At 37.9% G+C, this 13327-nt stretch overlaps 1 protein-coding gene and 1 non-coding gene across 8 annotated transcripts in view; one reads left to right on the forward strand and one right to left on the reverse strand.

Annotated features, from left to right (window-relative positions):
* The window catches only part of SIM1 (SIM bHLH transcription factor 1), a 77735-nt gene that overhangs the window by 31709 nt on the left and 32699 nt on the right, over positions 1–13327 (forward strand). For all 7 annotated transcript variants that reach the window (XM_041765916.1, XM_041765919.1, XM_041765926.1 and 4 more), the window contains one exon: positions 9640–9808. In XM_041765916.1, the coding sequence (XP_041621850.1) occupies positions 9640–9808 (169 nt within the window). The remainder of the gene's footprint in view (positions 1–9639; positions 9809–13327) is intronic.
* TRNAR-UCU lies at positions 5557–5629 on the reverse strand. The gene has a single exon. It is a non-coding gene; the product is annotated as a tRNA-Arg (tRNA).

The raw sequence follows: 13327 nt of genomic DNA on the forward strand, positions 1-13327 counted from the left end.
CTGACTGTGGAGCCCCTTGTGGGGCTTGTCAAGGGACTGGATTTGGGACCCTGAGATCATGACCTGAGCTAAAGTCAGAAGTTGGCTGCTCAACCGACTGAGCCACCCAGGTGTCCTGGTTTAAAGTTATTTAAACACAACTTATCTACCAGGCAATTTTAGTGCCTCAGTAGCAAGGCATATAATAATAATAATAATAATAATAATAATAATAATAACAATAATAGCAGAATATTTGTTGACTTGTGAATTTTTATTAATAAAATACATCTCAAATTTATTTTAGCTGTTTAAATAATAGATTTTAATGTATATTTAGTCAAGCATTACAGTAGTAAGGGCTTAGGGAGATTAGAAATAAATGAATCCAATTAAAGAACACGTCTGTGAGATTTGATATGTCATAGGTATGAATGAACTGTTTGCATAGCAACTGTAAAGAAACCGTTAATGATTAACTATCTAGAAGAGGTTTAATCAAGAATAAATGCTATAGGACATATTTTAAAATATTTAAGTTAAACAAACGAAGATTTGTGCGTTTGAAAGCATCACATCCTGCCATCATTTTTGCTGTGTCTTTTCCTAGGGAGTTCAAAGCCTGAGCTACTTTTCTATTATCTGCAGAAGTGCCAGTGCCTTTGTGTTGTGTAGAAAAGGGCAGAGCTTTCAAAGGTGCCATGGTTTAGCCTCGTGAAGTCTCTCCACATACTGTGGGGCGTTTGGGCCCTCTGGTCTCAAGTACAGAATGCAAATTTCCCAGTGTTGTGGAAGATTATTTCTTTGTGATTTCAAGTATTTTTTTCTGTTCCCAGGAGTTTGTGTGAAGTTGAAAATAGGTGGTGTGCTCTTTTCGCACTCTCTGCCAGGGGATTAATTTTAGGGTTTAGGAATAAGCTTTGTAAAGGTTAGAACTGGGTGAGGAAGCTATTCCTGTGGAGAACAGAACCTCAACCAAATATAAAGTGTTAGGTGATGGGTTCCCCCGTTACTTATCCATCTTAGGTATTGGCAAAGTTCTATAGGGAACATATATTTAAAAAAACATCAGCTTAATAAAATGATAGTGAAGGTGAGGGGGTTGGGTTCAGAGGGTGGGGGGGGGGGTGAGAAGGATGGAAAGACATGGAAAAAAGGGGGCCGGAATAAAATATATGCACTTTATTTTCTGTTTGTGAACATTTTGAAAAGTAAGAAAAACTCAGTTGATATTAAGATCATTTTCTCAAAAAAAAAATTAAAAGAAAATAAGATCATTTTCTCTTTGTTTATATTTGGCCTTTATTTACTCCCTAGAAGGGGGCTAAAATTAGTGGTCTTCGTTGTAGAAAAAGAGGCTGCCATTTTTAAATGTATGTCTTTGGTGGAAGAGGCAGCACATTTTGCATTTAATTTCTTAGGATCTAACTTTTAAAGACCAATACCTCCCTAACTGCCACCCACCCCCCCCCATCCCTGGCCCAACTTTGAGAAAATAAGAAACAAAAAAGCTATAAGACCAATAGAATTTGGAACTTAGATCTGTAGGATTTGCAAATACACCTGAACTTTACTAACTAGAGATATAGAATGAATTTCTGAGCATAAAAAATTAAGTTTTTCAGAACAAAAAATGTGGTCCCCAAAGCAAGGTTTACTCCATGTAAACAATGACAAATATGCCATCTATAACTCATGGGAAACTATACTGTTGTAAGAAACTACATGGCTAGGCTTCTTTTTTTTCAATTATAAGTAATAATTTAAGTTATATTCTCCAAAGAAGGAAACGTAAAGTCATATAGTTCACATGAAAGTCTTCAGAGACAGATAATTCTGTGAGGTAGGAAGGGTGGAAAATAGATCAGAAAGTAAATGAAAAGTATAGGCACCGAGAGAGCATATGGACATTTGGACATTTTAAAATTATAAATGGTGTTCATGAGAAGTTGAGCCTATGGGAAAAGAAGTTTAGTGGTGTTATCCTTTCTATAATTTAATATTACTCACAAAGAAGAAATCCTAGAAATACAAGGAAGAGAAAATGGGGAACCATTTCAGTATCAGGTGAGGGTACCTGAAGTTTGCTTCCATTTGAGTTTCTTTTTCACAAAATATTTTTCTAATTATGAAAGTCATACATATTTAATATAGAACAAATTAATATAGAGAGGTATAAAGAGAAGATAAAGAACATCTTTAATCTGTTTTCCAGAAATTCACTAATATTTTAATTTTTTGCCTTCTACTGCATGTATGTGCATATATGTGCATATATAGTGCATGTTAATTTAAAAATAGATAATTTTTCACTTTACCAATAGTATTTTTCACATCATTAGAGTAAAAAATAATGACTGCATAATATTTTATCACATGGGTATATCATAATTAGGTAATGGTTCTATTGTTGGTTTATATTTGCTTATTTATAATTAAATATAAGAAATTGTGCTAAATACCATTGTATATCATTTGATACTTATCTCTATTTTCATAAAATATATTCCTAGAAGTGGAATTATTGGATTTAAGGAATGAGCACCTAAGACTCTTGATTAACACTGCTAGTTTAGTCTCTTACTTAGCATTACTATATAAGATGCCCATTTATTTCACCTTGTCTTCATTGAGATTTGTTGTCATTAAAATAAAATCTTTGTTGATTTGAAAGACAAAAATGACAAAAATTGGATAGCTGCCTTAATTCATATAGGTTATTACTAGTGAGCTAAACTTAAAAAATATTCCTCAGCAATTTGTACATTGTTTACATCCTTTCTATATATTTTTTTAATTTCAGAGATATTGTATTATTGATTTGTAGGAGCTCTTTCTTTCTTTTTTTTAATAAATTTATTTTTTATTGGTGTTCAATTTGCCAACATATAGAATAGCATCCAGTGCTCATCCCATCAAGTGCCCCCCTCAGTGCCTGTCACCCAGTCACCCGCCCCCCCCCCCCAGCCCACCTCCCCTTCTACCACCCCTAGTTCGTTTCCCAGAGTTAGGAGTTGTAGGAGTTATTTCTCTGGGGGTTTAGAGTACCATTTCTCCTCACTCCTTTAATACAGTTGTAGTAGTTCCAAATAAATGATTGAGGATAAAATTAATTTAGTATTCTAGTTTAAGTATCATATATGCCATGCATGAATTGTAACTTGACAAAAAAAAGTGTATTTTCTTAATATACATAATACTAAAACGATAACATGATTTGTTTCTTTAATTTAGGATCTCACAGAACATCAGAATGATCATTATTAATTGTAATCTTGGAATTTAAAAATCCATCACATAAACTTGCTTACTTAGCAGGCATTTTTTTCTTACTTATATAGAAAGGTTTGCCGGTTTTTTTAAATTTTTGGTCATTTGAATTTGAGATGAATATAAGTTTATTGCATTGAGAGATATTTTGTTAATCACTTGCAAGTGAGCATCTGTTCTCTGTAAGATATGGTGTGAGACAGTAAATAGAAACTATCATGAGAGAAGGAATTTAGGAGATGGTTGTCAGATGCACCATTCACCACACAGGAACTAGATGTGCTAAATGGGTGTTAGAAGCAGTGCTGGCAAAGGAGCTGAGAGGAGGGAGCAGGAAATCACTGTGGCTGGTGGAGGTTAATAAGCAAATTCAGATGCATGTCATTGCAGGTCTGGACTTAGCTATATTTCAATTTGTGCCATGGGTTTGTACAAAGTTATTTGTTGTGAGGATGGTTGACTTTGCTACATCTTACCAAAATATTACAGTTTTTGACTTCTTTTTAGTTATTGTTTGCCTATTGTTTACACCTCCGTATTTTTTTTTCTTGAAATTACAGTGTGATGGTAAACTTTGTGCCTAGGCCATTCCTTTCCCTTGTCATGCCTCCACTCCATAGCATGTTGGATGAAACACAAAATAGAGGAGAAAGATGTTTCTGGGCAGAGGCAGTGTTTGTGTAAAACCAAAGACTTTTGAGGGAACTACTGAAATCACCAAAGCAAATGGAGAAAACCACAAGGAGCAAACACAAATCCACTTATTAGTATGAGACTATTATATTTCCAAGGGTGCCTTAGCCTAATTTCCCAGCAGATGTCTTCGCTTGTGAGTCTCTCACAGTATGGAATCCTCCTTATCAGCTATCTCTGCTGGGCTCCATGGGAGCCTGAAAATGAAACATAAACTAGGTCTCTCTGCTGCAGAGGTTTACCCAGTGGCCAGGCAGTAACTCTGCCAGAATATAAAGAAGGTCATGCACTTCGTGTGACAGTGATTCTAGAATCCAATTAAAAAGTTTAGTATAAGACGCAGTCGTTCCTACTTAATCCGATCACAGTTTAATGCAATCCTCTGCTTATTGCAGTCAGCGCCTTTGGAGCCAAATCAATTGTATGTCTCTGTTTCCACGTTTTCCTCAGTAATTTGATCACCTTCAGCTGTTTTTTTTTTTTTTTTTTTAATAGCTCAATTGGGAAATCTAGCAACATCTTTTAAGAATTGCCACATAAAAAAAAAAAAAAAAGCCACATAAAGCCAACAAAGACACTTCAGAATGGCCAGCTTCAAAACTGACACGACAGGAGCAAAAAGTTGTCTAAAATGGAAGGGCAATAGAATATGACACAGTTGAAGAGGAAGGGTTCTTGTGAAGAACTCTATGTGAACTGACAAAATACTGCTGATTGCTTATCTGTACAATCATTCCAACTCACTTGAAGGTTGTAAATATGTTGCCCTTGGCATCATGGACACCAGTCTCCCAGTCAAAATGATAGAAATTATATTAATGCATTTCTCTGAAGCTAAGGTGATGACAATACCTCTTATTTGCTTTGCAAGGGCATCACGCTGAGGTTCCCATGTGGCAAGTTGGTACTTACCTTGTGAGTGGTCATGGCATATCGCTGAAGGCCAGGCTGAGAAGGCCAATAATGCAAAAGTGGTCCCTTTTATTCCATTGGAATTTGAGTAATTCCAAATATGTACATGACTATTATAAAGTTTAGAGTAGACTCAGATGGTTAATTCTGCAAATTGAATGATTTCTGACTGTCCATAATGGAATAAGAGGATTACTTTGGTCTGTGCAAATACAAGTGAGATTGACAAGCTGCAAGTCCTAGTGATTGCAAATTACCCATTTCACATTGCTTTCAGAGCTGAGGTACCTGAGGATGTCTAGTACAAGTCACTCAAGGGAGAAAAAAAATGTAAATTGATATCAATAGCTGTTTTGAAAAATATGCCAAAGGGCATCTGCCATGGTTCCTCTTTTGATATGTTGATCATATCTGGGAGAACGACTTGAGTTGACCTAGTGAGGGGAACTTATGGAGTCCTGAACGTGGTCTATGTGGCACTTTTCAGAAAAGCTTTCAAAGTAGAATAGGGCTGTGTCCTGTCCCTCCTTTTTTTTTTTTTTTAAGGAAGATTTTATTTATTCATGAGAGACACAGGCAGAGGGAGAAGCAGACTCCCTCTAGGGAGCCCAATTTGGGACCCAATCCCAGGACTCTGGGACCATGACCTGAGTAGAAGACAGATGCTCAACCACTGAGCCACCCAGGCATCCAAAGGCCAAATGCCCAAACAGGGACTTGAACACTGGACCCTCAGATTAGAAGTCTGATGCTCTACTGACTGAGCTATCCAGGCTCACTGTCCCTCCTTTACTAAAGTCAGCTAAGTTAAATTCCTCATGAGACTCATTTCAGAGTTCAAGTGCTGTGGCACTCAAGTATTTTATTTTGTCCCACTTCACAGAGGAACATTGAATAGCTTTAGTAGGCATATACCTAAACATGTGTGTGTGTGTGTGTGTGTGTGTGTGTGTGTGTGTGTGTGTGAGAAAGAGAGAGAGAGAGAGAGAGAGAGAGAGAGAGAGATACCAGAATGTGCCTCACTGTGGGGGAAGAGAGGGAGTGTCTGAGTTTGGAAGAGGGAAATGGAACTCATCATGTGATTCCCATCAGCATCTAGACCTTTAATCTATACAAATGAAATGCTCCAATTTAATAGAATTCTAAAAGTAAAACAAATGCTTTGTTCTTAGTGAGTCTGCCATTCAGAGCTGCTCTTGGCAGCATATCAACCGTACTTGAAATGTCTTTAAGTGGGTATTTTTTTTATTGTGCTTTTCATCTTAACACATCTTTGAGTTGTTAGAAGAATAGAAAAGCTGAGCTCCTCTCAGAGTGTCAGGTCTGTGCTGCTCTAAAGTCCCCATTTGCTTACTTAGCAATGAAGAGCTTACTTTTGGCCATCCTGCAGTACAGTTTAGACACTAAGAAGCAACAGAGCAAATTAAAATGAGTTAGGGGTAGAGAGGAAATAAATATAGCACAAGGAGATGTTTGTAATAAAATGCATTACAATCACTACCAAAATGAAGCTATTGTTTTGGGGGAAATCAGGTGCCAAAAAGCACCACGAAGTGTGGAAGTAAAGAAATAACACTTAGTATTTATTGAACATTTATTATGTTCTAGGCACTGTGCTATGAGCTTTTCATATAATATTTTTTTAAGTCTTAGCATAACCCAATGAGTTATAAAGAGGAAATTGAGGGCTAGATGGGTTGTTACATGGTAAGTGGCTCAAACTGTGATCTACCTGACTTCATGATCTTTGCTGTTTTTGGTGGATTCTTTATGGTCTTTTTGGATGTGCACCAAAATATTAATATTTTCATTTATTGAAAGTATTTGTATAACTCTTCTTATATTTATTAGCATTTTCATGGGACTATGTAGAATTTCAAATCATTGATTAGTTTTGAATTTTCACTTAAGCCTATTTGGAGTATTTTTATCATTAGAAACTATGCAAAAACTTTGGGAAGACTTCTTCAGTAGTTGAGATGTGTACTTTGGGGGTCTGATGGCGTATAAAAGAAAAATCCTTGTTTACTCTCATATTATCATCATAAGTCCCTGTTCTGAAATGTTGCATTAAGAATGTGTTTTAAAAATTATTTGGCCATGGGGATCCCTGGGTAGCTCAGCGGTTTGGTACCTGCCTTCAGCCCAGGGCATGATCCTGGCGTCCCGGGATCGGGTCCCACATCGGGCTCCCTGCATGGGGCCTGCTTCTCCCTCTGCCTGTGTCTCTGCCTCTCTCTCTCTCTGTGCATCTGTCATGAATAAATAAATAAAATCTTAAAAAAATTATTTGGCCATATTTTCAGGGGTGCAGAGTTTTTGCTATCAGTCTAGGTCCTGCTGATCAGGGACTGAATGGATATACCAGTACCCATTTGACACTGGGGATGCCCAAGGATGGGGGCTCTACTCCAGTCGGAGACCACCGTCCTCACTATCACATGCACGTAATCTCAGGGCAGGTGGATCAGGGGACTCACAGCCCATGGGGTCTTTTGTAACAGAGAAGTACTCTTGGGTTGTTGGTTGTCAGAAGTCACTGAGGAAAGCAATCCTTTCTGAGTTCCATATTTATCATCTTCTTCCAAATGTGTGAAATATGATCCAGTTACTATTGGAATATAACAATATCTGTTGACTCTTGCTCTCCAGGAACTTAGAATCCCTAGGAAAGATTAGACATTATCACTCGAAAAATAGGTTGAAGGAGGAAAAAGATAGTTCCTGGACCCCTCCCTACTTCCCTCAGGAACTGGCCCTGGTGGGGTTTTTTTGTGAGCACAGCAACTTAGTCCTTCTGTTCATTGATGTCTCCCCAGGCATTGTCCACAGAGACACTCAGCAAACATGTATTGAAGGAATGAATGGGGTTAGCAGTTGGGAAGGGCTTCAGAAGCAAGTAGGATTTAAGATAGTTCTTTGTAAGAGGAATTCTCTAGGTGTGTGTTGGAGGAGAACCTCCCTGGTGGTCTAGTGGCTAGGAGGAGGAAGAGAGGAGAGTATAGGGTCAGTTTGGGGAGAACAATTTTGGGTGAAGTGAGGGCCAAATGAAGGAAAACTTTCAGATACAGTCAGAAAAACAGGTGGGAACCACATTTTAGAGGGCATTGAATTTTTGACCAAGGAGTACACAGAGTCTGTGTTGTGTGTTTCCCTTATGAGATGATTAGAGTAGTAAAGCAGTCATATGATTCAACTTGCCAAGCCTGGAAGACAAATACCATTCCCACCTTCTAAATTTTTGTTGCTTACTTGGATATTTTTTTTTTCCTACTTGCACTGAGTAGATGGGCTATTTGATATACAGTCACTGTCGTTTGCTGACATATACCACTACACTGCAGTTTGTGGCAGCGATATTATTGACCCTATTTTAGGGATTTCTACCCCTCCTCACCTGAGGGACTCCTTGCCTGAGTTATCCTTTTGCCTTTGCTTGATCTCTCTGTAGAAGAATAAATAGGGAAAAGAAAGAGAAGGTAAATGAATATTTGCTGACCCCCGGAAATCTACCAATCACTTTAACATATTTAACTTTCTTAGTTTATTACATTTCATATGTCTATGTTAATCCAAAGGTGATCCCATTAGAGAAAAGGAAGGTGAACCCATTAGAGAAAAGGAAGAATAAAATAAAAATAAAGGAAGGCAGTGGAATTCGTTGCACAAGATGCCTACCCTGAGGACTTGTACACTTGCTACAGGTGGTTACAAATCAGATTTGGGGCTCAGGGCTCTTTGACTTTCAGTGAAACGGGGGAAACATGATGAGTTATATGACTCATGGTGTCTGTGAAATAAAAAGAAATCAATTACCCAGAAGCAGCCCAACTAGTTTTGGAACCTGAGAGGAAATTCTTCCACGAGTCTTCATAAAGAAGACTATGAAACATTTTATTTTGGCTGCCAGTGGGGAGGGCTGATATCTTCTTATGAAAACTGAGGAGTTAGATAGGGTTCTCTGCTGCCTGAAGCGGGCTGAGTTGGTAGCTGTGGGCAGGGCCTGGTTGTCATCTTTGGTCCTTAAATACCTCAAGCAATACATTAGTAATCAGCTCTCCAAGATACATGTTTATCCCCTTCACATCACAGTCTGCAGTTACTATGTTTAATATTTGTTCACTGTTTCTTCTTTGAAACGGACTCTAGGCATCTTATTCTTTCATCTCCGCATAGCATTAAAGCCTGGTATATATTAGGAGCTTAATAGATACCTCTTGAAAATGGAGTGGAAAGAACCAGTGGTAAAACGTACCCTAATGGAACTGAATTAGCCTGTTAAGAGGGATTTTAACTACTTATACACCTGGTTTCACTGGTTTGCTAGCTATAAAAAATATTAGGAATGTTTGCCAGAATGATTGATCGTGGCACAGCTAACATTCTTCTTGCCAATAATCAGATAGCATCAGATGGTCAGTTGTCTGTTCAGTTCACCCTACACAGAAAATCCTTTAGGGTAGATTTGATTATCTATACCTCACCAAGGAGGACACAGAAGCTCAGAGAAGTTGAATTATGGATTTATTTTCTGCTTATAGAAAGAACAAAAATGTATTTTAAAATCAAGACATTTTCATGAGCATATCAGTCTGGCTGTGGTATATGGGGCAGCTACATCTGCATATGTTAGTTAAATAGTCAAGGTGTTTGTGGCAACGAGTTATATGGCTAACTTTTGCTTGCTTCCTTTTCAAATATGGATTACTGCCATTCCTGGTGCGAGAACACATGGATCTATCTCCTGTGGTGGCAGATTCAGGGCTGTGTCCTCTCACCCTACAGGGACACGGAATACAAAGGGTTGCAGCTCTCTCTGGATCAGATCTCAGCCTCTAAACCAGCCTTCTCCTACACCAGTAGCTCCACTCCTACCATGACTGACAATAGGAAGGGGGCCAAGTCCAGGCTCTCCAGCTCAAAGTCAAAATCCAGGACTTCTCCATATCCTCAGGTAGGTGCACTGCCATTTTGCAACTTTCTTTTCTTTTTCTTTCTCTTTTCTTTTCTTTTTTTGCAACTTGGTTTGGTCTCAAAGTTGAGGAAGTAGTAAAACAGTTTGGAATTAATTATCTGGTTGTAATAAATTTAAAACTTCTATGAATCTGGAAGGCTTCCTAGAACCATCTTTTTCCTGCTATTCTTCCTTTAAAACCATGCTAGTAAAAATTTGAAATGATCTTGTGGTTTATGGCTTTTATATGAAGATCGTGAGAGTCTCAGTTGTAGTTGGAGCCATAATGTTATTTTTTTCAAAGAGATCGATCTTAAATTTTTTCACTACAACGATTAACCAAAAAGACGTAGCCAGCATAGCAAAATATGGAAAATGAGAGCTTAATACAGTAAAATTGATTCTTAGGACAAGAACTGAAGTAGAAGGAATGGAAGAGGTGGAAGCAAAGAATCAAGGATGAATTTCACCATGAGATTGGTGCACTGCAGAACTATCTGGGGAAGGTGGGAAATAGAATCTACCAGATGGGAGGAATGGTAGGAAAAGCAACTCTCTTCTCATCTTTATAAGGTGGTGAGCTGATGAGACCCAGAGGAGGTATTCCAGAAGTGCTGCAGGGCACAAAGATAAGTCTGTATTCTTGGAAGGAAAAATTATGTTTCTGATCAGTTACTGAGATACAGTAGCTAGACTGTGCCAAGGTGTAGCACAACTTTCTCCTGGCCTGAAAAAAATAGGACACAACTGGGGATTCTCTTAGGAAACTGACCATTTCTCCTCTATCCTTTTCCTTATGGTGCCACGTCACTAGAGTAACTCAAGAGATGATTCTTTGGTTTATGTAAAGCCAAACTGGATTTGGAGCTATTTTGTCAAAGTGTCTTTATTATTTAGGTTTTATGTTTTATTATTTATTTATTTATTTTTAGAGATTTTATTTATTTATTCATGAGAGACACACAGAGAGAGGCAGAGACACAAGCAGAGGGAGAAGCAGGTTCCATGCAGGGAGCCCAATGCAGGACTCCATCCCTGCACCCTGGGATCATGCCCTGAGCTGAAGGCAGATGCTCAACTGCTGAGCCACCCAAGTGCCCCCTTACCATTTAGGTTTTAAATATATTTTTTAAAGTAAAAATGGCCATCTAGTAGTTACAGACACTGTTATTTCCTTATTTGTCAGACCTATATTATTCTGTTGATTTCTACAAATGTATATACTGTTTGAGAAAATGTCATTTATTGAACTAATGCTTACTAAGAAGCTATTTGCTAGACTATTTTAGCAGCTTGGTATATAAAGATCAAAATATCATGAGACTTATGTCAGACAGTTTAAAATCTCCCACAGAATGCCAGATCTCTTTACTCTCTTTACTTTGGTTATATACTTTGGTTTTTAGATTTGATTTATTTATTAATGAGACACACACCCACACACAGAGACACAGGCAGAGGGAGAAGCAGGGTCCATGCAGGGAGCCCAGATCCCCAGTCTCTAGGATCAGGCCCTGGGCTGAAGGCGGCGCTAAACCACTGAGCCACCCGGGCCACTCCTGAAAAGTATATTTTAAAGTCCACTGTGGAGGAATTGCTTCTTTTTGTTGAACATCTGAGAAGCTTTTCTTATTACAGTCTTGTACCTTGGGAAAAAAAAGTTTTACTGTCTTTTTTTGTTACTTGGAAGGATCGATTATGCCTTTGGGTAATTTTATCCTTAAACATACAGGAGTGTTGAACACATAGATGAAAGAAGAACTTAAATTAGAAAATACTATGTTAAGAAGGAATTTATCTGTTATTATACAGAAATTAAACCACAAAATATCTCCCCAGTGGACTTAAAAACTCACTAATTCTGTTTTCTTTCGTGCACAGCTCTAACATCTAAAATTTCCATTAGTTTACTCTAATGGTAAACTACTCATTTTTTAAAAGATGCATCTATTTATATATTTGAGAGAGTATTCCAGCACAAGCAGCCATGAGTAGGGGGAGGGTAGAGAGAGAGAAAGATAATCCTAAGCAGGCTCCACACCCCGCACAGAGCCCAATGTGGGACTCAAGCTCATGATCCTGAGATCATGACCCGAACTGAAATCAGAAGTTGGACATTTAACTGACTGAGCCACCCAGTACCCCTAGACATTTTAAAATAAATGTTGTAAGTGCCATTAGACTGTGTTTTGTGCATGTGGTCATATACCAAGGACAAGGAGTTATTTGAAAGTTAAACATGTTCCCTAGTTTATTTTATTTTTCTTAAATATTTTATTTATTTATTTGAGAGAAAGTGAGTGTGTGTGTGAGAGAGAGAGAGAGCATGAGTGGGGGCAGGGGGCCTCTTTCTCTGTGTCTCTCATGAATAAATAAATAAAATCTTAAAAAGAAGTTAAGACCTTCCACCCTCAAAAACCTTGAAGACTTGAGTCTAAACCTTAAAGAGTAATGGGGAGGGGAATGAAGTGGAAAACTAAGGCCAGAAAGAAATGTAGATACAATTAAATTTCCTCAAAATTGCTCCCCATTGACAAAGACTTGAGGCAGGCAGGGTAGACATTCCTCTAGGAAACTGCCAACTGTCTTAATGTTAATTTAATGTTAACTCCCAATTGTTTGCTAGAGGGAAAAACAACGTTAGCTTGACAATAGTAAGGCCTCCAGGATCCCTTGCATCTTCTTTAGCATATGAAAGTCCTTTGGGAAACTTCTCTTTTTCTTTACCTCCCTCAACACTAAAGTATATAATTAATTGCTCCCCACAAATCCAGTGCAGCCCTTTTGCCGGTGGATCCCAGTGCTATGATAAAAACGCCTTTTGCACCAGAAAAAAATAATAATGCAGAAGAGCAGAAAGTAGAAAAAATCCACCTTAATTCCCTTCTTTTTCTTCTCTAAAGTTATGCTTTCTTCTAGAAATATTCTAGGATGTATAAAAATCATGTACATGGACACACACATGTCCATATAGGATTTCTCTTGATGTTTGTGTGTTCATTTTTGTGGTTAATACCCACATATATGTAATCCTTAGAATTTTGGCCATATGTCTCATTTGAATTCACACAGTCATGAATTAAGTTTACTTAACATTTATGTGCCTAGGAAAGGTTATTCTTTAATTGTGTTTACTTTAGACAGTCACGGTGCTAGGTTGATCATTGACTAAGTTCCTACTATATGGGCTACAAATATGTAGATATCAGAAATGGAACACACTGCCTTTGCATTCAAGGAGCCACTACCACAGACAGATGAGGAAATAGCCATTTGTAGTGAATTGTCATGGAATGAGCGAAAGGTCCTCTGGGGGGACCGTTGGTAAAGCATGAAATCCAGGGCAAGCTCATCACTGTATCTTCTGGAAGAAAGCAACTTGGTAGCAAGTTTGGAAGATTGGATTCCACGGCCGTTTGGAATCTTGGATTCCAAATCCTCAGAAATGTTAAAGAAAAAAAAATTAGCTACTCAAAAGTCTATTTGTTTCAAATTGTCCTTATATTATGAAGGGATACT

The sequence above is a fragment of the Vulpes lagopus genome, chromosome 1 (genome assembly GCF_018345385.1).
Source record: "Vulpes lagopus strain Blue_001 chromosome 1, ASM1834538v1, whole genome shotgun sequence".
Taxonomy (NCBI): Eukaryota; Metazoa; Chordata; class Mammalia; order Carnivora; family Canidae; genus Vulpes; species Vulpes lagopus.